Source organism: Leptodactylus fuscus, chromosome 7 (genome assembly GCF_031893055.1).
Source record: "Leptodactylus fuscus isolate aLepFus1 chromosome 7, aLepFus1.hap2, whole genome shotgun sequence".
In the NCBI taxonomy this organism is placed as follows: Eukaryota; Metazoa; Chordata; class Amphibia; order Anura; family Leptodactylidae; genus Leptodactylus; species Leptodactylus fuscus.
The window spans coordinates 32,458,316-32,484,710 of record NC_134271.1 but is presented as its reverse complement, the minus strand read 5'-3'; the positions used below and the strand labels follow the sequence as shown (position 1 = coordinate 32,484,710).

Sequence of the window (26,395 nt, the reverse complement as noted above, 5' to 3'; positions counted from 1 at the left end):
GTCTCATAGTCACAAAGTTCACATTCTCATATGACCCGGATTTGAAATCCACTATTCGTCTAAAATGGAGGTCACCTGATTTCGGCAGCCAATGACTTTTTCCAATTTTTTTCAATGCCCCCGGTGTCGTAGTTCCTGTCCCACCTCCCCTGCGCTGTTATTGGTGCAAAAAAGGCGCCAGGGAAGGTGGGAGGGGAATCGAATTTTGGCGCACTTTACCACGTGGTGTTCGATTCGATTCGAACATGGCGAACACCCTGATATCCGATCGAACATGTGTTCGATAGAACACTGTTCGCTCATCTCTAGATTCTACCATTAAATAACTTTTTTCTGTGGCTAACATGTCAGAATAGCCTTTAGAAAGGCTATTCATCTCCTACCTTTAGATGGGATCTCTGCCGCGCCGTTCCTTAGTAATACCGGTTTTTACCGGTATGTAAATTAGTTCTCTGGCAGCGATGGGGGCGGGCCCTAGCGCTAAAAATGCAAGGGCGTCCCCACGGCTGCCTGAGAACAGGATCCTGCGCCGCCTCTGTCTTCTGCTGGATCCTCCCCCCCTTCTTTCTTCAGCAGCATCACCTCTGTCAGCTCTTACACTAGTAGAGCCGACTGCGCATGCGCGGCCATAGTTCCGAGGCCGCAATTGCGAGCATGCGCAGTCGGCTCTACTAGTGTAAGAGCCGACAGAGGTGACGCTGCTGAAGGCCCGCCCCCATCGCTGCCAGAGAACTAATTTACATACCGGTAAAAACCGGTATTACTAAGGAACGGTGTGGCGGAGATCCCATCTAAAGGTAGGAGACGAATAGCCTTTCTAAAGGCTATTCCGACGTGTTAGCCACAGAAAAAAGTTTTTTAATGGTAGAATCCCTTTAAACGGATCTGCCAAATGGATGTAACAAATTTGATGCAAATACACTACAATACTACCTAAGGGTGCATTCACACTGAGTAAACGCTAGCTTATTTTGTAGAGTAAAATTACACTTGTAAATTTTGCTATCCCATTGACTTCAATGACATTTTACAGGCGTATTTTTTACAGGCGTATTTTTTACAGGCGTATATTTTACAGGCGTATTTTTACACTTGTAAAAAAATATCATGGAAGTCAATGGGATAGCAAAATTTGCAAGTGTAATTTTACTCTACAAAATAAGCTAGCGTTTACTCAGTGTAAATGCACCCTTACTGTGGCATCACTTGGAAGCTTCGGCTGAGACTTCAATCATCTCTTAATGGAACAACGAGGTTCGGCAGGCAAGGAGGAGAGAGACCCATGGAAGGCATCCTTATACAAGCATCAATTCATTGGTTATGCATCAAGCCTGCATTTTGAAGGACAGTATATAGGTGTTGATTCATAACACCGATGAATACAAACTGAAAAAGTGGCGCAAAGTCACTATATAAAGTGGCCACACCACTACATAAGCCGAAAATAAGGCTGTAACCAATGCAAGCCCCTACTGCAGAGTATATGACTGAACTCCACCTGCAGTATCATGGCCAACTTGTACAAAATGTTTCAGTTCTCCAAAGTTGCTTAAGGAGAGACGGGATCTTGTTACGTAGGATAATGACAGTATGGCATATAACCACTTGTATACACTTGTATTATTGGTGCACAATACACAACTACAATAAAATGCACAAGGCAAGTTCAGGTCAATACACAGAGGGATAATACGTCGGACAATATATAACACTATAATTATAAAGTAGCCTCTGGCCACTGCTCAAAGGGGAACTCAACCTCTAAGGACGGTTCCACCACCTTACAGATATTTATCCGGGAGAGAATATCCCTAGCTTTCTCAAGAGGAGCCAGAGGCACCAAAGGGTGAAGAAAACTGAATAGCTCATACTGATTTGGAACAAGTATTGGTAAAATTTAGAGATGAGCGAACAGTGTTCTATCGATCACATGTTCGATCGGATATCAGGCTGTTCGATTCGAATCGAACATCACGTGGCAAACTCCAAAAAAATTTGATTCCCCTCCCACCTTCCCTGGCGCTTTTTTTGCACCAATAACAGCGCAGGGAAGGTGGGACAGGAACTACGACAACGGGGGCATTGAAAAAAATCGGAAAAAGTCATTGGCTGCCGAAATCAGGTGACCTCCATTTTAGACGAATAGTGGATTTCAAATCCGGGTCATATGAGAATGTGAACTTTGTGACTAAGAGACAGGAATAGCTGTACAGGCAGGGATAGCTAGGGATAACCTTTATTTAGGTAGGAATGTTATTAAAAATAACTTTTTGGGGCTCTATCGGGTGTGTAATTGTGATTTTTGTGAGATAAACTTTTTCCCATAGGAATGCATTGGACAGCGCTGATTGGCCAGAGTATGGAATTCGACCAATCAGCGCTGGCTCTGCTGGAGGAGGCGGAGTCTAAGATCGCTCCACACCAGTCTCCATTCTGGTCCGACCTTAGACTCCGCCTCCTCCAGCAGAGCCAGCGTTGATTGGTCGAATTCCATACTCTGGCCAATCAGCGCTGGCCAATGCATTCTATTAGCCTGATGAAGTAGAGCTGAATGTGTGTGCTTAGCTCAACTACGCCGGTGGAGTAGTTGAGCTAAGCACACACATTCAGCTCTGCTTCATCAGGCTAATAGAATGCATTGGCCAATCAGCGCTGGCCAATGCATTCTATTAGCGTGAGCTGAGTGTGCACAAGGGTTCCAGTGCACCCTCGGCTCTGCTACATCTGATGTAGCAGAGCCGAGTGTGCACAAGGGTTCTAGTGCACCCTCGGCTTTGATGTAGCAGAGCCGAGTGTGCACAAGGGTTCTAGTGCACCCTCGGCTTTTATGTAGCAGATGTAGCAGAGCCGAGTGTGCACAAGGGTTCTAGTGCACCCTCGGCTTTGATGTAGCAGAGCCGAGTGTGCACAAGGGTTCTAGTGCACCCTCGGCTTTGATGTAGCAGAGCCGAGTGTGCACAAGGGTTCTAGTGCACCCTTGGCTCTGCTACATCTGATGGGCTGACCGGCACACGGTGTAGTTGAGCAGAACTGTCTCAACACTGCTGAGTCTCTGCATTCCCATAGGAATGCATTGGCCAGCCTTCGGCCAATCAGCGCTGGCTCTGCCGGAGGAGGCGGAGTCTAAGGTCGGACCTGAATGGAGACTGGTGTGGAGCGATCTTAGACTCTGCCTCCTCCAGCAGAGCCAGCGCTGATTGGTCGAATTCCGTACTCTGGCCAATCAGCGCTGTCCAATGCATTCCTATGGGAAAAAGTTAGCTTGCGACAGGGATTTCCATGAAATAAAGTGACTTTTATGCCCCCAGACATGCTTCCCCTGCTGTCCCAGTGTCATTTCAGGGTGTTGGTATCATTTCCTGGGGTGTCATAGTGGACTTGGTGACCCTCCTGAGACGAATTTGGGTTTCCCCCTTAACGAGTATATGTTCCCCATAGACTATTATGGGGTTCGAAACCCATTCGAACACTCGAACAGTGAGCGGCTGTTCGAATCGGATTTCAAACCTCGAACATTTTAGTGTTCGTTCATCTGTAGTAAAATTGGCTGATAGGACATATGTACGTACACAAAAGCTATTTACCGTAGGTAATTCATTAGAGCTTATGTAATTTACCCTTTTCAGTTTTGATTTTTGTCTATATAATACATAGTTCTAAAACTTAGGATTTTACAATATGCATATATAAAAATAATTGTAAGACATAATCTATATGTCTTTATTCTCACTGATGTGCTCAAGGAGGTGGTAGAACTTGTTCTTCAGGTCCACACAGTTGTCCTCTGGTGCACCAATACATGTAGGAGTGGACTGGCAGGAATGTGCCAAATATTCCGCCTGGAGCTTGTTACAATTCTAATCGGTAACATCTCACTCCCTTAAGGAGGTCATAGCATTTATCCAACGCAATATCTCATCAGGATATCTTTTCACCTTTAAGCACTTATCTCAAAGGTAGACCGTGATGAGCAAATTCTTACAGGTCCTAAATACTGGCCAGACAAAATGGCATCCCATTTCAGAGAGCACCTTGTCGCCTTACCCTGCATACTGTTATGGCTACTTTTGTTAGACCTACAAATACAGAGAGAAACAGCTGTAGATGTTGATACAGGTTATGTAGACCATGGAAAATGCGCAATATTGTCCAAGTGTATTGTGTGTTGATTGAATAGCATTCAACATAGAACAACGCGTTTCTAAAAGGTTACACAGGTGTGGTGTACCTCAACCAAAACAAGGCTTGGGTATTAAAGCTATTGTTTAACAGTCTGAAGATGAAGACATGGTTTGGGATGGATACTTTACACTACATAACAATCCGTGTAAGGTATCGGAAATAAACATGGCATTACAATTAATTTATTAAATTGACATGCCACAGTGGAAATCGAATAAGGGCAGTTTTACAACCAGGTAAACTAATTTGTCCCGCAGTATGGGATTGCATCCTTGGGAGACTCGTACGAACAGGGTGCATTTAAGTCTTTTGAATTCCTGAGTACAATATATGATATTCCTAGAACTCAATTTTTCAGGTTCCTTCATAGTAAAAACGCACTGTCCAGTCAATTCCCGCAACCAAACTTTTGCATTTCTAACTACTCTTATTAGTAAACTCAGATCCCAAGGTCCACAAGGTTTGATATCTGGTCTATATGTCCATTTGATTCAGGTTAAAAAGCTACTTATTTAGATGCACCTGCTCTGGAGAGGTGACGGACCCTTATCCCTGGCCTGACTGACGAAACATGTCTGGAGACTCTTAAATCAGCACAATATGTTTCTTGTTTCTCCGTCCATTAATAATAGACTGATTCAGGTTAATATACTGTATCTAAGTCATTTGACTACTGCTTGTTTGCTTAAAATGGGGCGCCTAAAGCATCCTGGAATGTTCCGCTACCTATTTTGATTTTTGGCACATGATATGGGCATATCCTATTTTAAGTGATTTTTGGAAAGAGTTTGTGGGCCTCCTGTCAGAGATTCTGGATACACCTATTCAATTCACTCTCAAAATAAGTCTAGCATTTTAGATGAAGAGGTATGGCTACACCACATCAGAATCTTCTTGCCTTCAGATGGTTGGCTCCACGTTCACCCTCTTTATCAATGTGGAGAAAGTTGGTTAATTCTGTCCTGTCATTTAACCAACTGGTAAATAAGGGAAGAAGCCACCCACAGACACTTCAAAAGGTCCGGGCCCCATGAAGCAACTCAATATTGACCCAAACATACTCAACACTGAGTTTCCTTCAGGGAAAACCAGCAGCATGTTCCACTGAAACTGGGTTGTTTTTGCTGCAGTACACCAGAATACTCTGAGGATCTCCACTAGATTTCAACCTTTATATTGGAAATATAGAAAGCCACAACTAAAACTTACAATATTTTACATTTGGCTGTTTTTAGTTACAAAATGTGCACGAGATTTGTTCAAATATCATCTATATTGTTACTACTGCGATTTCAACCTTTGTGTCCCAGCAAAAATGGTAGTTTAATATGCAGGTGCCAGCCCAATGTGACTGAACCAACTAGGGGTTACTCTAGCCTAAATTCTCCCCTACTCTGACCCACCCAAGGACAGGATGCTGCTTTTTCAGTCTGAACGGACTACCGAACACATTGGAAAGCGGTGTGCAGTGAAAGCAGACTACATCTTTATGGCATTCACTGATATTACAAAAATCGCATGTATTCTATGGGTTGGTACAATTCTGGGAATATCAAATTTATACAGTTCTTTTTTACGCATCAACCCAAAAACTTTGAAAAAAAATAGTTTCAATTGTACTTTAGATTACATTTATCCCACGTGGGGACCCAGCTTTTAGACATTTTCTGGGACTTGCCCAACAAGGAGGCAAGACTTAATGGCTAAAGAGTGGGTTAGTCATGAAAGGAAATGGGGCTTAAGATGTGACAGTGCACCATTTTTAGTAGGTGGTATAAATTTAGACTAGACAGTCTAGAAATACACCAGATTTATCATTTTGTATTAGACATTTGTTAAATCTGGCGTAGTTTAAGGCTATCAAATTTAATTTAGTACTTTGTCTTCGGTTTATTCAGAATTACTAAATTTGCCCCAAACTTCACCTTGTACGGTTGGTCATAGCAATAGTCATAGTAAACCAATGCTCCGCTCATCTACTGGACAGAAGGGAGTTTTTTCCCACTATCAGTTTGCATTTGGATTTCCTGTCCTTGAGGGTACCTAGAAAACTGCAGGTACTGAGCAAGTGCCCAGTTTGTCACAACCTTTCTTACTTGTCACTTAATCCAAGCCTGCTAGTATCCAATCTCACATATATTTCATGTAATCTGTGGGAATCTATGGCAAATCCCTTCATATGCCATATCATGTCAGCATTCTTCACTTAATTGCTCTAAGGAAGAAAGCAGCGGTGCTTGGAGGCACCTTACAGAGTGCCTACAGCTCTAATACAGAATGGTGGGTCTCCCAATGCATCGAGCTTTGCTTTAGCTCCCACAGGCACCATAGTCTTATCTATTTAATGAATGTCCCCATGCAGTTTCGAATACTACTCGCTCATCTCTAATCTACCATTTATATGTTGGCACTGCTATGACACCTCGGAGACCTTGAAACTGTAAATTCCCTCCAGTTCTGTTGACTTGAAGTTCTGCCAGTTATGGTGAAGTTAAAATAGTTGTTAACTGATCATGGAACTAGAATACTGGTATCTTATGTACTAGAGTTAATCTCCATTATCTTTGCTTTCGACATTTAGACATTGGACCTTAGAAGTTAAAGTTTCACAGTCCAATAAACTGAAGCTATGAATAAAACTGACAACTAGCAAGGACTATAACAACATTTCGATCCACTCAACAGACATCAGTAGTTTTGTTAGGATTGTCTACACAAACAAGGAATAATCCTTTATCTATAGAGGATGGAGAGAAATTCCTTATTAAAGGGAATTCCATATTATCCTTTATAGCTATAGCAATAGGATATGCCATAAATCCTTATAGATGTAGGTACCACCCCTAAGAAATCCATCTGTCCCAAGAACATCACACCGTACGTCACGGGTGAACCTAGCTTTTTCACTGCCTGAGGCATACGAAAGAAAGCCGCCCCCCCCCCCGGGAGGAAGGGGCGGAGCGGAGGGGGCGGGGCGGAGTTAGCAGGCAGAGAGCAGGCAGGGAGAGAACCTGCTCTCTGCTAAGCATGAGGGGGGGCCGCTGGAGCAGCGCTGCGTCCACAGGGCCTCCCCAATCCACCGCTCGCTTCCCGTGCCGGGCTGCCGAGACGGTGACGCTAAGCCAGTCCAGGACAGCTTGTCCTGGACTGGCGTAGGTCAGCAAAAATGGCACTACTTAGCAGGATATGGAAATTTGGATTTGTGATTCCATGGAACAGTTTTCCATTTTGTCTCAATATATTTTAACGCCCTGTGGGCCAGACATGATGGCATTTCTGGATTGTGTTGATATATATCTTCTTCCTTTCATGATACAGCTTTGACTTGCATTTGTGGACTGTATAGCAAACTGTGATCCGAGACAATGATTTATGGAATTAGTCCATGAAGTGATGTGTTATACTGATTCATGAACATCACTGTTAGTATTATATCTACCTGTATATTTTGTGTATTGTATGTAACCCCTAAATGTAAAGCACCATGGAATTAATTGTGCTATATAAATAAACAATAATAATAACAACACACATTTCTCCAGATTGTCTGAATCTTTTGATGATACTATGTACTATAGATATTAGGTTATTCAAGGTCTGAACCACATTTAAAGAGGACCTTTCATCAGATTGGGCACAGGCAGTTCCATATACTGCTGGAAAGCCGACAGTGCACTGAATTCAGCGCACTATCAGCTTTCCCGATCTGTGCCCTGGGTATAGCGCTATCGGTCCCGGTACCTCCCAGTGTTCCTCCCCGCTCACACTGTACAGCGCGATAGGCGCTGCTGTGAAGAAGGATGTACCTGACAGAGTGTCAGGAATGCCCTTCTGACTGTAAAGCGCTACGATACCGGGACCGATAGCGCTTTACCCAGGGCACAGATCAGGAAAGCTGACAGTGCGCTGAATTCAGCGCACTGTCAGCTTTCCAGCAGTACAAAGAACTGTGCCCAATCTGATGAAAGGTCCTCTTTAACAGATTGGAGTCTAACTTTAAAATTCTGCAAGATGTTACTTTCTCTATTGTGAATATGATATTGTTACATGAGATTTCCAAATCATTACATTCTTGTTTTCTGTACATTTTACAAGGCATCTCAACTTTTTTAGAATTGAGATATAAAATAAAAAATACAATTCTACAATAATAACAGTTCTCTATTAAGCTCCCTATTACAAAACAGTGCTTTAATATGGCCCTGTTAGTTGGCCCTTATATGCTAAAGTTGAACATTTTCTTTTACATGTGAATTCCTGTTTTCTACATAAATATCTTGCTTTTTCTTCGCAGCACATTTTTAGTCATTTAGAAGAAGATATTTTTAAATTCTCAAGCTGTAACCCAAATGGCAGGAAACCTGAGCAACGTTCTCTGTGGTTTTAAACATAAAAGAAGCTTGTGTCCAATGCACAGAAAAATGTGAGTGCATTCAAATACAAGTCATAAGAAAACACTGTGTGACTGGCAATGTTCTTCCAAAGAAGTCACAATTCCCAGTGTGGATTCCAGTCTAGTTCAGTGTGAATACCAGCCTAGTTAGGTTAGTGTAGCCTAGTGTAGGTTGGGGGTGGAACGAACAAACATCTGATAAACCATAGTTTATTTCTCTCTAATGTAGGTGGCAATAATTATATGACCATGAAAGTAGCAAAAGCAAATCCTTACAAAAAAAATGTCAAAAACAGTTCCTGACATCTGTAAATCACTTTTAACATTGAGGACAAAAGCTTCTTTAGGGTCCTGTACAGTAACAAACAATTAACACCAGCCTGTTTTCCCACATAAAGACCAATTCATTTTTTGGTGTTCTTCCATCTTCACATGACACAATTTTGGGGTACGTATTCCATAAAGTTTTAGTTAGGAAAAAAACAGCAATTCCACTATCCATCTGGATATTAGACTACCTCACAAACCAACCTCAGTATGTGAGAGCCCGGCGCTGTGTGTCTGACACTGATCTATACTACAGGGGCACCACAAAGTACAGATGTTGCCCCTTTACTCTTCACACTGTACACTGCTGACTTTAGGTGCAACTCATCCAGCTGTTACTTGCAAGAGTACTCCGATGACTCTGCAATAGTAGGTCTCATCACAGACAGAGACGACAGGGTGTAAAGAGACTTAAACTGGGATTTTTTGGAATGGTGTCTGTGGAACCACCTCAGGATTAATGCTGGGAAGACCAAGGAGATGATAGTGGACTTTAGTGAATGGAGATATGCTCCAAAACCAGTGAACATCCAGGGGACAGGCATTGAGATAGTCAGGACCTATAAGTACCTGGGAGTGCTCTTCAATAATAAGCTAGACTGGGCTGATCACCTGGATGTGCAGCACAGAAGGAGCCACAGCAGGCTCTACCTGCTCAGGAGGCTGAGGGCCTTCGGAGTCCAGGGGCCACTTCTCAGGGCCTTTTTCAACTCTGTGGTTGCTTCTGCCATTCTTTTCAGTGTGGCCTGCTGGGGTAGCAGCATATCAACCAGGGACAGAAATAGACTCAACAGGCTCATTAGAAGGGCCATCTCTCTCCTGGGGAGCCCCCTGGACCCAGTACAGGTGGTGGGTGACAGTAGGATACTGTCCGTGGTGAGCTCCATAATGGCGAATAAATCCCACTCCATGTATGAGACCTTGATGACACTTGGCAGCACTGTAAGTGACCGTCTGCTTCACCCCAAGTGTGAGAAGGAGCGCTATCCGAGGTCCTTCCTCCCAACCGCGATCAGGCTACATAATCTACATCTGACCAAGCGAAGAGAGAGAGCTAAATAATCCTGAAGTCTTTTCTTCAGCTGCTATGATTCCTAGTATTTTTCTCAGCTTATGTGTGTCTCCCTTTTTAATATATTACTTGTTATTATCCTTTATTCATCTTTATCCTGCTGCTGTAACACACTGAAATTTCCCCATGGTGGGACTATTAAAGGATTATCTTATCTTATCTTATTTTCTTTTTAAACAAAATGTTACTTCTTTCACCATGTGGCTTAAATAACATTATAAAGTTACTGACCGTGTTAATGTATTAACAGATTTTACCAAATTGTTATATTTTTTTTAGGTTTGCACAAAACCCTTTCTCTTATTGAAAAAAAAAAGTAGAACTGTTTCCCAAAACCATAACCTTTTTACTCTTCTAACAAGTGAATTAGGCTTGAGCTTTTGTTTGGCAGGAACACCTTGACATCATTTTAGGAAACATAATCACTTGTTAAAATGTTCTTTCAGTGCTTCCCCCGCTGCCGAATAAAGGTTACTTATACTTAGTGTACTTCTTGGTATGAAATTGTTGACTACTAGACATGCATCTATGACAACCTTGGAGACATTTTGCCCAGTTGAAAGAGGAAGCGCATCATTGTAATGAGAGATGCAGGATAGTCATTTCAACAGGTTGACGGGTTGTCCACCATCTAGGCAGTTCTGTTTGGAATCAGATATGGTCAGATTCATGTGGGGACTCCATATAGCCCTCACTTCAATCCTGCCCAACGGTGTGTTGATCTGGGCAGCTACCGCATGCAATAGTTGGTCATCCCTAGTAGTAGTATCATGCTCCATGCCCAACCATATTTCATCTTGTAGGATAGAGACACCTCTAATATTGCAATTATTTGCATGTAGCAACATTACATTATTTGTTACTTTTTTTGTCAATGAGTAATGAGTATACACGGACAGTAATTAATTTCTGTAAGTGCCATGTAATATTAATAACATTCTACAGAGATGCTGGTCCTTTGGCAACAACTAACCATCATGGTGATCAACTGATTGTCCGGCTGGTCTTCATTTAGAGAGAGGTTGTGCATTATAAGTCTATTTAGTAACACATTGTAAGTAACCTATGGTGGCTTTTTGCTGTGAATAAGATCATGTGATACAATGGAAGGATGAAGAGTAAAATATATACAAGGATAATGTACCGTATATACTCGAGTATAAGCCGACCCGAATATAAGCCGAGGCCCCTAATTTTACCATAAAAAACTGGGAAAACTTATTGACTTGAGTATAAGCCTAGGGGAGAAATGCAGCAGCTACTGGAAAATTTCAAAAATTAAGTTTGGCACCAATTTTCATTAAACATTCCATTATAAATTCACCCCCACAATGTTATATTCAAAGCTTTATAAAAAAAAAAAAAAAAAAAAAAAACCAAGACACCTACCTTCTTTTCTACAAGGTCCACAGCAAGCTTCTTCAGTGTAACAAAATTGACTTCACTTGGATGAAGATGGTAGGCCTCACGACATAGGCCTATCTGGAGCCTGACTGTTGTTTTTCCTGGAGAGACTTTATCCAAAGTCATTGTGAACATTTACTGAGAACGCTGGACTGGCCCCAGATTGCGCTGACTATTATAAGATGTTTACTGGGTATTCCTTTACTTTTACCAATGAAGCGGAAGGAAACATTTATCGAACTGCTATCACATAATGCCCCAAATCTCACTTTTACCAATAACAAAAATCCCCATTCTTGCACGAAAAATCCTGCGTTTTTTTTCCACTAAATATGAAGAAATAAAGATGCGGAATGTAGAAATAAACTGCCTGGTAATCCAATAGTTAAAAGACTCAAAGCAATCCAGCAAATACTAGTTTCACCATGATCTTCTTTGATGTTTAGTCCTTTCCAGGAAGTTCCAAGAAATCCAGATAGGCATTACTCATTTTCTATAAGGCTTTCAAGAGATTAACACATCTAGTGTGAGCCAAGTAAGATTTACGGCATTAAGGTGCGCACTTAAGTAGTTGACACAGGGCTTTTGTTTCAGTCTTCTTTCTGTACAAAAAGAAAATAAGTTGTATATTATCAGCGAGATCATAAAAGTAACAGCAACCTGCCATCGTGTGCAAAATATTAACATAAACTTTGCCATAGTGAATGTAGTGTACCATAATGGTAGCGGATTATTAGTCGGAGAAGAGCGGCCAAAAGTAAGGGGTCGTGAGAAAAGAGCAGGAAGAAGCAAAAGTAGAAATATGACAAATAGAAAATGTAACTTATTCAATTATTATCAGATTTGTTTCATAGCTGACCTCTAGGTATACTGTCTCACACTTATCTCTAAGTGCTGATCTTTACAAGCTAAATATTAACAGGTTTTAGTATACGACGAGAACTACAGATTAAAACCTGGCGAACACAAAAATGGACACCACCTTCCTTATATTGCATTGAGGCCGTAACAGTCCACATACAGTTAATCCATGACAGTAGCTGAGATGGCCGCAAATCCTTCGCTGGTCCGTGTGTTTCTGCAACACTCTTGTATCACTCATATTTAAATGTTTCCAGAACAACAACGGTGATGCTATTGACAAAGGGAACATTGACACAGGGAACTGTGACCAGGTCATAGACACACACAGTCTGATTCTGGAGCACACAGTACTGACTGGAGCATGCCTCTAATAATGTCTGGGATACATGAGTGTTGCAGGAATGTGTATTTCCTACCTATGATAACTCATCGACATGCCTTCTACATATACAGTACCAGTACTTCCCTCATACGTAAGAGATAGGAAGTTTTTCATTTTATTCATTGTCACCACACCAATTTTCTGCAGTGGATATCAAGTGACCAGCTGTTGTGAAACTACGCTTCCCAGCATGCACACTTACTCAGCTATTCTCAGAGCTGTCACAGGTCCTTGAAAAACCTTCCTCTAGCTATGTGGGCCGGACAGAAGCAGTCAGAGGGCCGGATGTGGCCCCCGGGCCAGACATTGCGCAGGTCTGCACTAGCATTTGAGGACTCCGTCCCCCATTCCACTTAAATAGGCAGAGAGAGAAAAGTACTACAAGCTGGATTTCTTGCTCTGCTGATTTCAGTATAAAATTGGCAGACACTGGGCGAGGTTTCTATGGGGTCCACGGGTTTCCATGGGTTAACGTTTTTTAAGCAGATAGGGCTTCCGTTTTTCAGCTCCAAAAGCAGACCTGAAGGATGGAAACCCGAATACTAGTGGGAACCTAGTGTTAGCAGAGTTAACCCAAATCTGTGCAATTGGTTAAAATGCCGCAGCACAATAACTCATCACAGAAGAAAAAAAAACAATAAAACGTGGAAAACCATTTTGTGAGACCAGTCTCACTCTGTTTGCAGCAGGGGCCAGTACGGACAGAACCATTGGCAGAGCAAATACATCTATAATTTGGAAATCTCTGTAATAGTCACGGTCAGTCAAACGGTATAGTAAATCTTGGGGGTGGAAATAGGTCGAAAATATTCCGATATTTATTAGAGAGGAAATTGGAAAGTATAGTTTGCCTGACTATGATTATATATCAGGCCTGTGAGATGAGGAGGCCAAACCACAATTACAACTAATAGTACAATACAATTAAAAATAAATAATCATTTTATTTTGGAGCCAGTAGCTTTTTCCATCTCTGACCCCATCCAAAACTGGCCCTGATTCTCCATCTCTGACTTGGGGGTTCCGTTCCCCATTCCACTTAAAAAAAAAAAAAAAAAAAAAGGATCCGCATTTTTCGGGCAGAAATTGGCCAAAAACCTGGCGGACCCCATTATAGTCTATAGGGACCATGGGTATCTGTGTCTTTAAAGAGGACCTTTCACGTCCTCGGGCAAATGCAGTTTTATGTACAACTAGAAAGCCAGCCTTTCCGTTATGTGCCCCGGGGGAAGAGATATCAGTGAATTTACCAATGACTCTTCACTCTCAGAAGGGTGTTCCTGACAGTCTAGCTGGGAACGCCCCTCCTGACAGTACTGTCTGTAGCACTATACTGTCAGAGGCGGCATTTTTTACTGCCCAGCCATGACACTGAGCTGTGAGGAACACCCCTCAGTACTAGTATATGGGCGAGTACTGTCAGAAAGAGGGGGGGGGGGGGCGTTCCTCACTGTCATGGCTGGGCGGTAAGGAATGCTCCCTCTGACAGTATAGCACTATACACAGTACTGTCAGGAGGGGCATACCCAGCTAGACTGTCAGGAACGCCCCTCTGACAGTGAAGAGCTATCGGTAAATACACCAATGTCTCTTCCCCTGGGGTGCATAATGGGAAGGTCGACAGTGCGCTCAATTCAGCTTTCTAGATGTAAATATATACACATGCACCTGAAGACATGAAAAGTCCTCTTTAAGCAGATTAGATTGGGGTCCCCAAGCAGACCTCATGTACGGAAACCCGAAAGCAGGTGTGACTCGTTTCAAGCCGATTTCTGTTACATACACATGTGTCTGACTAATGTCTGATCTTTGCAGCTCTAGAAACAAAGGCTTGCGCATAAAAGTATTTCAATAAATATTCAGCATTCTTATCAATTGGCATGTCAAGCACTTTTTTCCAATTTCAACCCATGCAAGGCCAAATAATGTCTGGGTAGAATCATATAAGATTGTACTTTCAAATAGAGGATGTAACCTGGAGAGGCTGAACAGTTATCACCTATACACAAGATATGTGTCTGATCACTGGGGCTCTTACCCTATGGGCCCCCACCCATTAAGGGAACAGGGGTGCCACATCCTCTATTCGAATGGAGAGATGTTCAAAAATGGTCAACCCCCTTAAAGCTGGCCTTTTTTTTATTCCACCACCAGGCAAGTCATGCAACTGGAATCTGATAATGCATCGCACGGTATGTAGAATTTTCCTGTTCTTATAGTAAAGTATAAAGAAAAGTACAAACTTGTGCAACAGTTAAGAGACATTAGTTTAAATACTCAAAGTTTCTGCAACACAACTATTGCACAACTTCAAATTCATACAATCGTCAGGAGCCATAGTGTAACACTTAGGTAACTGATACATTATTATTATCCTCTTATTCTAGAGGGGAAATGTAATAGGATTCAAATAAATGTGTGACCCTGTATCACATGGTTGTGCTAAGACCTCTTAGATAGTGCCTGTCATAATAAATCTTTTAATATGTTAAAGGGAGACTGTCAGCAGTATCAAACTAATGACAGTACCTTGTAGAGCTGCTTCTACACTTTCCTGGAATGCCTTTTTTATTCTGCATTCTAGCTCTATTTTCATGAAAATCTGCATTTTATTGTGAAGCAAATTAGGTGAAAAGGTCTTTAAGGCTGAGGCCCCACATTGCGGAAATGCAGTTTTTGCAGATTTTGCTGAGGTTTCTTAAGCCAAAGACAGTAGTGGGTTGAGCTGAAAAGAGAAGTTTAAGAACTTCCTATATATTTTCTATTCCTTTTGCAGCCACTCCTAGAACCAGAGCAATATTTGAACAAAAAAGCAGCTTTTCCGCAACAAGGGGCCTTAGCCTAAGGGTAAGTTCAGATGGGGTTTTTTGGATAGGAACCTGAGGCAGGTAGCCACGACTGAAAGCCAGTGATACATGGATCATATTTCTCAGCCAAAAAACAGCTGTGAGTATAGTCTTTTAGGGTAAGTTCACACGGGTTTTTTGGATGAGAACCTGAGGCGGAGGCCGCCTCAGTTTCCGATCCAAAAACCGGGTAGCCGCGACTGAAAGCCGGTGCACTGCACCAGCATCCAGCCGTGCACTCCAATGAATGGGCCTAGTCCGGAGGAGGGAGTGTCTTCAGGCTGAATTGCGAGGTGACTCAGCTCCCGGAAAAAACTCCTGAGCGGCTCCCAAAAATCCTGACCAAAAATCTCTGTGTGAACTTACCCTAAGGGCCCCTTCACACGGAATATACGCTCGCTGATTCTGAACGTGTAAACATTCCAAATCAGCGGCGTTAAAACAGATCCCATTGCTTTCTATGGGAGCCGGCATACACGTGCTCCCCATAGAAATGAATGGGCTGCTTTTTTCCAATCAGAATCAGCGAGCGTATACTCTGTGTGAAGGGGCCCTAAGGGTGTTTCTTCTCCTGCCAGGGCCTCACTCTCCTCAAGATAATCGCCCCTAACTGCTGCCCAACTTCATGATCTATTGCTTGAGTGACATCTTCCACATTGTGTGCAGTTAGAAGTGGTTATCTAGAGTGGAAAGTGAAGCCTTGTCAGGAGAAGAAATGCCTCTAAAGCCCAGTTTAAAAATTCAGTAAAATAGCACAAGAATAAAACACTGATTTTCATGAAAATTGAGCTGCAATGCAGTATAAGAAAGGCATCTTTGGAAAGAGGAGAAGCCACCCTACAAGGTGCTGTCAGAGTGATACAGATTTTTGAGCTGATAGACTCCCTTTAAAATCAAATTTACTGGTAGCAAAATACATAGAAATGTAGCAAATTTTAACTTGAGTTTTTCAATGGCTTTTGTTGTGTAATATTACACTGCATCAGATTAAAGCTAAAGACTGCTACATCTGTAGGTCCATAACCTCACATTCAGATGAATTATTTCATATGAGTGACTAAACAAATGTTTATAGCTGCATTTTTTATGGGCTCATTTTAATTCTTGCAATTTATCCATTGAATTCCAATTACACAATGTTCAAGACTCCACAACTGCAGATAATGATGTCTCCTACATTATACTCATTAGTTGTACAGTATTTGTACGGAGTGCGGTTGCTTTTATTGTGACATTCTTTGTGGTGTGTGAGGGAACATATGCAGTGTACATCTAGATATACATACACAGAACATATGACTTGATCATTTTAATAAAGTAATTTGGTTTTAATATAAAAAAAAATATAAAATGCATAACTCTGCAATGACTATTATGTCCCATGGTGGCCCCTGCACACAGTATTATGCACCATAGTGGCCCCTGCACACAGTATTATGCCCCATAGTGGCCCCTCCACACAGTATTATGTCCTATAGTGGCCCCTGCACACAGTATTATGCTCCATAGTGGCCTCTGCACACAGTATTATACCCCATGGTGGCCCCTGCACACAGTATTATGCCCCATATGGACCCCTGCACACAGTATTATGCCCCATAGTGGCCCCAGTACACAGTATTATGCACCATAGTGGCCCCAGTACACAGTATTATGCCCCATTGTGGTCCCTGAACACAGTATTATGCCCCATTGTGGCCCCTGCACAAAGTATTATGCCCCATTGTGGCCCCTGCACAAAGTATTATGCCCCATTGTGAACACCCATGAACAATTATTATACTCTGGGGTCTTTTCAGACCCCAGAGTATAATAATTGGAGACCCAGAGGGATACAAACATAAAAAACCTATCCCTACCCATCCCTGGCTCCGCTGCACTCCTCGGTGGTGTTGGCCATCTTCAATGATGTCCGGGACGTCACAGAAGTAGGCCTGAAGCCTGCCTGTAGCCTGAAGAGGTAAGTAACACTGTTTTTTATGTTCTGTTACCTCTCATGGGACTCTGATCATTATACTTTGGAGTCTGAAAAGACCCCCGAATATAATAATAGTCTTTGCAGGGCCCATGGCGTCACTTATTGATCCCAGCTCCTGCCAGGATCGGTAAGTAAATAGGGTCCGTTACCATCTTGAGTAACTCCAGTCAGTAACAGCCAATTAAGTAAAAAAAACGCAGCGGTAGCGGCTGTCGCCAGGCCCCTAATGTCCCGGGCCCTGCGGCAGCCGCTACCTCTGCTACTCGGTAGGTATGCCCCTGCTAGTGAGTAACCTCACATTACAGGAATCACCCCATGGTGTGTTTCAAAAGTTATTTTCAATCTCGGTGTACTTGCTTGTACTTTGTATTGTGATCATTCCCAAGCATGCTTGTAAATTAACCATTCCTCTGCTGCAACTGGAATTTCAGTGCCAAAGTATCAACTCTGAACTGTGTACTATGGTTCACTCTGAGTTTACACCTCTGGCACTCCCATATTAAAGAGGGTTTCCCTTGAACATGACCATATACCATTAAAAATATAAGTAATTAGATTTTCTCTAAACATCTTAGTGGTGACAGTCTTATGTTTTGTCAGGGGATACGATCATGAATGCAGCAACTTTCTATACTCTGGGACTTGTGAGAAACCCAGCCATGAGAGGTTATCAGGCAGGGATACTGTGAAGATAAGCTGGCCACAATAAGGAAATCGTGGCAAGTCCTAGACCATAAAAAATTCCTGCATTCATGTTTGTATCCAATGGCAACCTATCAAGACAAAAAACTGTGTCACTAAGATGGTTAGAAAAAAATCTTTAAAACTATAAAAAAAAAAAAAAATTACTTATATTTGCGGAAATGTTTTTAACTTTTGTCTATAAATTTACACATGGTTATGTTTAAGCTCCCTTAAGGTACCTTATAGTTGCTGCTCGTGATGAACCCAAAACCTGTCCTCTGACAACTGAACTGTCTTTCCCAAATACATACCAATAATATTGATAATAGATAATTCTCCTACAAGACCTGTATTTCACCATTACAATGGACAACACGGACATTTGCTTTGTTAGGCCAAGTTCACACTACCGTTTTTACAATCTGTTGCTGTCATCCATCATAGGATGACAGCAATGGACATTAATAGTAGTAGAGAAACAGACATTAAATGACAGATGCAGACAAAGCTTCCGTCATGATTTTTTACATTGGAGTAAATGTAGACATCCAACAGAGGGGCCCTGTCTGCATCTGACATTTAATGTCCGCTACTCACATCCTGTGACAAATAAGAGAAAGACATTAAATAACAGTGATGAACCCACCCTAAGGCAATTTTGTTGATCAAAAACTGAGTTTTTTGGAATTCTTTTTAATGTGTTTTAGTTAGCTATAACTTAAATGACAAAAAAAAAAAAAAAATTCTTATTACTACAAAAAACAAACAAACACTAGATCCTTCTGATTCATGTCCTCATCACTTATCATCCTAGGACAAAATGGCCAAGGTTTGCTGCCTTTTTCCTACTTCGTTCCCATCCATTGAGAGAGAGAATTGTAGCATGATCTGCTGACTCTTTGTAAACCCTTATTTATTAACTATACAGTCAATGTATATGGTGTAAACCCATGCAGGTTCACGTAGCCCAGAGAAAAAAAAGCAGCCATCCTCACACTTCTCCTACATCCCCCTATTTTGAAAAATACTTGTAACTCTTGTGAGCTTATAGCTTTATTTTAGTGATCTCCTCATTCTCAAAAAACATACAAAGTTGGGGCAGCTCAGTGGCTAGCACTGCAGCTTTGCAGTGCTGGAGTCCTGGGTTTAAATCCTGCCAAGGACAACTTCTGCAAGGAGTTTGTATGTTCTCCTTGTGTTTGCATGGATTTCCTCCCATACTCCAAAGACATGGCTATATGGGGCTCACAATCTGCAAAAAAAAAAACCCATAAAATATGTCAAGTCATCTAACAGCCATGGGATGGCCTATTTGACATAAGGATTTGCTTGCAGCCCCCCAAAACTGTATAACAGTTAATGTTTGCTCATTAGAAAATGCTCCAGTATGCCCTTTTAAGGCCCGGCCTTCACAGCGTTTTACAGAACATACAAAGTGGATGCGATTCTGGATAATCCCATTCACACATTGCAGAAAAAAAATGTGCGTTTTCACCACAGTGTTTTACAGGCTGCAACTCATTACGTGGGACCTTTGCTTTACAGGGTTGTCCAGGAACTGGATAAATCTCAGAGGATGCCTGGGAAGATGTAACAAAAAAAAAAAAATTATCCTGACCTGTGCCCGCCACTTTCAGTTTACACCTCTTATATGGAAACCTATGGAGAAACTCTAAGCTTAGAACATGCCCATGTAAATACATTCTAAACAATCAATAGGTAAAATTAAATCTTGATTAAAGGTTATAACATTAGATATTATGCTTACTGTGTAAATTATGGACTGCTATTTTTACATAGTTAGGTTCTTCTGCCTGTCTTGGCTGGCTTGGTGGTCTCCAACCCCGCTCTCGCTGATCTGTCCCACAACTACATCTTGCAGCAGAACCATTACAGCTCAATGAATATTATCTACAAGCATAATCCCTTGTAATACATTAAAAAATGTTATTCTCAATTTCTGGTTCTTTAAATCAACAATAGATTTCTCTAAAGATTGGAGTTCTGAATCTCATGCCCTCTCTGCACAGCCTCCACAGATACAGATATCACTACGTTCCTCCAAAACTACTATCTAGGAGACAGTTCATCAGAGGAAAAAGTCCTACAAGCCTCACTTTTTCATCCAACGATTTCAAATAAAAACAATAGACAAATCCGATGAACCCCATTATAGTCAATAGGGTCTCTCGGTCTCCATTCATATCCTCTCCTTTCTGTCCTACGAAAGACCAGAAGAATGGAAATCCAGCGCTGATATGAACCAAGTCTTACTGGGTGAAACAGAGGGTCTACACTTGTTACATGGCCCTATGGGAAGAATATGCTAATCTGACTTCCATGATGTAATTACATCATGGAAGTCAGATTTGCATACTCTTCCCATGTTCCCTTGCACAGTGGAGCGCTCATGGCTTAATAAGACTCCACACACCTAAATGATGGTTCTCCCCCTATGGAGTGACGATATCCCCTCAATACATGGCCCTAGTTCGCGAGCTGAGAATTTGAGAGTTTTGGCATTCAAAATGCAAATTAGCAAGCCATCTGCACCAGTTACACTCCATGAAGGCTCATATGACATTCATCTGTGTAGTCCTATTTAATAAAATCTTGTCTAGTGACGATATTACCGCTCATGGCCTGAGAATGGCCAAGTCAATAAGAAAAAAAAAAACATAGCATCCTTTATTGTAACCTAGGAAATCTAATCTGGTTTCTTCTCTACTTTTATAGAAGAATAGGACATGTCACAATGATAACATCTGTGTGTGACATGCACAGAACTGGTTTTAGTTACTTTCAAGAGACAGAACTGATAAGCTGGCAGCGAAGACTAAACTTATGTTCTGCTATTTTATTTGGTGAACATTTTTCTAATACTTTATTAACCTATTTTGCCTCCCTAATGCTGTAACTAACCATTGCCAGGACGAGTCTGTGCTGAATACCCAAACTCTAAGGGGCAGATTTATTAACATTTCTAAAAGAAAAAGTGCCTTGGCTGCCCATAGCAGCCACAGCAGAATACAAGATGAAGCTCTGCAATTGGTTGCCTTGATCAACTAAGACAAATAGCTTTTAGACAGTTTTAATAAATTTGCCCCATTGTGTATTGACAGTATGTACAGATGCACCAGTGGCAAGGAAAAGAGGATTTAACCACTTCAGTACCGGGCCAATTTCTGGTCCAGGACCAAACACATTTTACGTTTTTTGCATGTGCAGTTTTGTGGGATGTAACATTTCTCTCATGTGTCATTCAACTAATTTTTGCATCTTTTCGGGGACACGGAGGGCTTTATTTTTATTCTTTTTTTTAATGTAGATTGTGAGCCCCATATACGGATCACAATGTATAATTTTTTTTTTCCTACCAGTATGTCTTTGTAGAAAGGAGGGAGGAAATCCATGCAAACACGGGGAAACCATACAAACTCCTTGCAGATATTGTTCCTGGCGGGATTCGAACTCAGGACCCCAGTGCTGCAGTGCTAACCACTGACCCTCCATGTTGCCCCTTATTTTTATGTTGTTTTTATCTTTGAATGTATTTTTATTTTATTTATATCCGGGAAAATATAAACAAAATAGGAGAGAAATTGTATCTGTTTTTCACTTTTCTTTTCTTTTAAATAACACAAAGTGCTACTGAAAAACTTTATTAAATAGTTTTTCCTCTCTGTTACGGTAATTTTTATTTTGTATGGTGCTGTCGGGGGTGGTTCTATAACCTTTAATAAGCAACATTTTATTAGTGTATTATTTTATTTATTTTTTTAACCATTATTTACTTTTTAAAAAAAAAAAAAATTACTTTTCTATTAATATTTTTTTTTTTTTTTCAGATTATGTGCCCATAAGGTAATTAGAGACCTTTGGGGACATCTGATCACTATTTTTGTTGAATTGGAAACTGACTTCCCCAGTAACTAGGGCTGGTACATTTATCCCCAGTTGCAGGAGGAATACAGCCTCCTGCACGCTACTGTACAGCTTATAGAGCTGATCTGGGTCCTGTAGGGTCAGAAGGCGGCCGCATCATGGCGGTGCCCATAGCAGTGTATACAGCACTCATTGAGCACTGTATACACAGCGATTGAGAAGGCAGGGAAGGTAATAAACCTTCCCTGCCTTCTCTCTGGGAGCTCCGGCTGAAGTTACAGCCAGCTCCCAGTATCAGCAGCTGTACGATCTCGTGCAGCTGCTGTGTTCTTCTTGGACGTACCGGTATGTCCTGTCAGAACAAGGTAACCACCTTCCGGACGTATAGAGTCTATGGGCGGTCTGGAAGTGGTTAAATGACTGTATCTCAGGATTTATACCACCTAGAACCACTAGTTGTTCTCAGAGATTCTCTGCTTTCATGACCTACCAGATATATCACTAGTTATAGTCACAGTTGGAAATGTTATTTTAACACATACCATAAAGTGCTGCAAATGAAGCTCAAATTTCAAATGAAAAGCTCAAATTCCCAACTGTGTTTTGAACTAGTGAGGTCTCTGGTTTTCTGTGTCTTTGTTTCAGCGGACTAAGGGTACCATGGACCCCAGGCTGTTCAGAAAGCACGGCTCCCTACCCATTCACACCAAAGATCCCTGTGACAGAATAATGTACCATAGTGACCCTCCACACTGTATAATGTCCAATTGTGGCCCAACACGCAGCATAATGTCTCATAGTGGTCCCCATACAACATAATATCTCATAATGTCACACAGCAGCCCCTCCACATAGAATAACGTGCCATAGTGTCACATAGGGTTGAACAAACGGTTTCTCATTACGAATTTTCCAAAAAGTTCAGGTTCGGCCCCTAGCGTATAATAAGTTGAGGCCAGGTTCAGGTTCACGAATACCCTTCTTCTTCAGGCCTCTTCTGTCTTCCTGAATTAGGTGAGAAACTGCTGAGGCCTGTAATTCAGAGGTCCCTAAGTGGGCATGTACCTCAAGCCTGCAAAGTAACGCTTGCCTGTGTGTCATTACGTCGGCTTGACCTACCTGACTGCTAAGACGGCAGTGGTCCCTGACAACATTTAGTAGGCCAGAAGAGGACAGGGACACATGCATTTGGTGCCTCGACTTTTTATACTCTGGCACAGATGTGTTAGGCCCCAAAGAAACTGTGGGGTGAACCTGGCAAATATTTGTGAAACAAGTCTTGTAAGGTTCACCTAACACCTCCAGTAGACTCCCAACAGTACTGATACAGCTGATTACGGGGTTGGATTATAATGGGGTCAAATGATGCTGTGTCCCTTGCAACCTCTGACCCCGGTCATCCACACATTTTACCCTTATTATAATCCAACCTGGTTACAGGTATTTGACATGACCCACTGTTGCCTTTCAAACCAAGAAAATATCTGCATGGCATTTGTAAGTTTTCCCCATCATCCTACACTAAAAAAAGTGACCATGGGAAGAATATGCAAATCTGTCTTCCATTATGTAATTAGGAAGTCAGGTGCCTCAGTGTTGCAAACCAAAAGAGGGCGCTCACTGGAATGTGCAAGCCTGTCTTCCCTGATGTAAATAGGAAGACAGAATCTCAGTGATATGGCCCAATAGAGGCTGCTCCTCGGCCGTCCTCGGTTGAGAGACTATACCTGGTAACAATCCCAGCATCACTGCAAAACAAAGGCCTCTTGGGAGGTCGAGCATGATGTTAAAGAGAGCAGCCTCTATTGGGCCATATCACTGAGATTCTGTCTTCCTATTTACATCAGGGAAGACAGGCTTGCACATTCCAGTGAACGCCCTCTGTTGGTTTGCAACACTGAGGCACCTGACTTCCTAATTACATCATGGAAGACAGATTTGCATATTCTTCCCATGGTCCTTTGCACAGTGGAGTGCTACAGGCTTAATAAGTCTCCACACACCTAAATGGTGGTCTCTCCCCAAGGAGTGACGATATCCCCCTAAAAAAGTGATAAATTTTTGTTCACAATATGAGCTCCTTCACTCAACAGGGCTGTGTGCTTGGACATGAAAAAGGAAGTTTTACGTGGCCACATGTACATCCAAGGGTCATTTTTTTCATGGCTTCCTCATGGACTTCAGTCTGCTGAAGGATTCGTGAAATCAGCCAAAAAATAGCAAGTTATATTATTAATGGTTGTGTCATTTCATTTTCTATGGAGTCACGTGCTGGCCATTAAAAAAAAAAAACAGCTAGCCCAAGGCTGTGAAACCTTATTGTGTGAATAAACATTATGACTTTTGACACTAACAATATGACAAGAGGGCTTGATAAATTCCTGGCATTGTATTACAGGATTGATTGCTCAATTCATTATCCATGTTGCAGTTTTCATTGACACGAAGCTAAGCACACAACCTAGCAACTCGGATGCTGAATGAAATAAAAACACTGAAACGCATATGAAAATAAACTGTCTGTAACTAGGTGATAGAACTGACCTAACTGGACCCCTTTTACACTCTTTGCAATATGTTCATGAAGATATCCCCTTTATATGCCCCTTAATAGATGAAGAATACATACATAGCCACTCCAAGTGCCCATTTTTCCAGCTGGTTGTGTATGTGTGTGCTAACAAAACAGAGAGATTGTATTTTCAACATGTCCACCACCTCCATCAATTCAAGTTCTTAGCATCAGCTAATGGGTGCAGCTTCCAATGCAGTTGGAATTTTCTTGCTAATTCCCCACCCTTCCCAAGCAAAACAAGTGCAGGTAGTTTTGATGCCTGATGTGCTATTTAAGCTTTGTAATGAAGGGCCAGGCAGGGGGTATGATTGTTTTAGAATCACACCCCTTGTCTACTCCTGCCTGACACTTCCCTCCTGACAGTACAGAGCCTAAGCAGCAGATCAGACACCAAAACTAACTGCACTGATTGATCAGGAACAGTGGGGACTAGTGAAAAAATGACAACTGTGTCAGAATTGGTGGACAAGCAAGTAATAAATGATGTAAAAAGCTGGGCTTGTAAAATATCTTTGATTGAGCCAGCCACACACATTAGAAGTTAGACTAACATTGCTCATCTGAAATGAACCGTGTTCAGTTGGTCACACGACTAAGTTCACACTTGCGCCCGTGTTCACCCGCTGGGTCTCCGTCCTATTCTCCTTAGACACTGCATAGGGAACGGCTTCCCGGCGGTCACTTTGAAAACCCATTCATTTGAATGGGTTTTAAAAGCAAACCGCCAGTGTCCATATGCAGCCTCTCTAAGGCAACACAGCATTTACGCCATGTGGGGTACCCGGCTGGCCTCCGGTATCCAAGACAATCGGAAATTTAACAGATGAACATCATAAAATGCTAATTCTTGCACTTTTGAATATGTTAGTAGTGCAAACTTCTGTCCCAGATACAAAAATCTGCCATATTCTGTCAATCTAGCCCATAGACCTCAGATGGCAGCAAAAAATATATATATATCAAGTCCATACCAAAAATTACTAATCCATGTGATTAAGATAAAAATCATACTAGTCATGCAAGGGTTAACCCACTTATCAAACTCTGCAAAAAAAAACCTTGATAGGCTATACCACACTTACACCACTAAATACAGGAAATTTAAGAAGAGATGTGTAAGATTACAACAAAAATATCAAAGCAAAGATAAATATGTGGTTAGGTAAAAATAGAAAGAAAGGGAAAGGGAGATGGAAAGTAATTGTGGGCAAACAAAGGCAAAATCATCCCGAGAGAATGACAATATGAAACCTCAACATGAAAGGGCTTGAAGCGTAAAAGGCAAAGGGGGAAAGTCTCAAAGATTGCAAAAAGTGAAAGAAACGAATAAAAGAGTATAAAGAAGAGAGTAATAATAAGAAAGCATTCTCACCATGGCTCAGAACTGCTTGTTCTGCCAGGGACAACTCTCTGTACTCTCCGCACTTCTTACAGCTTCCTCTCTAAACATCTCAAGTGTTCTTATTTTCTGTATACAACTTCAGAGACAGGAAATTCAAGAGCTGCTCTGTCCTGTTTGCCCCTCCCCTCCCTGCTTGGAAGTTACTTAACTTTACACAGGAGAGGAGGCTCTGACTTGAAGGATGAAGGATATTTATGCCTGGTTCACTGTGCACACAAATAAGAGGTGTTGTCTCAATAGCCAGTTTGGGAAAGGACAAACTGAGCAAATTTGCATGAAAATGTCTCAAGATATATCATACAGTTGGCTTACATTTCTTATGGTTTTCTAAACTTCTGGATGTCTGAGAATGTTTATTGAAAATATCTGAACCGTAGCAAAACTGTGAGACCAAAAAGGTA

General features: G+C 41.7%; 1 protein-coding gene across 2 annotated transcripts in view; it reads right to left on the bottom strand.

The window, feature by feature from the left end:
- LOC142213282 (serine/threonine-protein kinase D1-like) overlaps positions 1–26,063 on the bottom strand; it is a 70,450-nt gene extending 44,387 nt beyond the window's left edge. For both annotated transcript variants that reach the window (XM_075281594.1, XM_075281595.1), the window contains exons 1-2: positions 25,965–26,063; positions 11,364–11,980 (exon numbers count right to left, since the gene is read on the bottom strand). In XM_075281594.1, the coding sequence (XP_075137695.1) occupies positions 11,364–11,513 (150 nt within the window). In that variant the 5' untranslated portion in view covers positions 11,514–11,980; positions 25,965–26,063. The remainder of the gene's footprint in view (positions 1–11,363; positions 11,981–25,964) is intronic.
- Between the last annotated feature and the right edge of the window lie 332 nt (positions 26,064–26,395).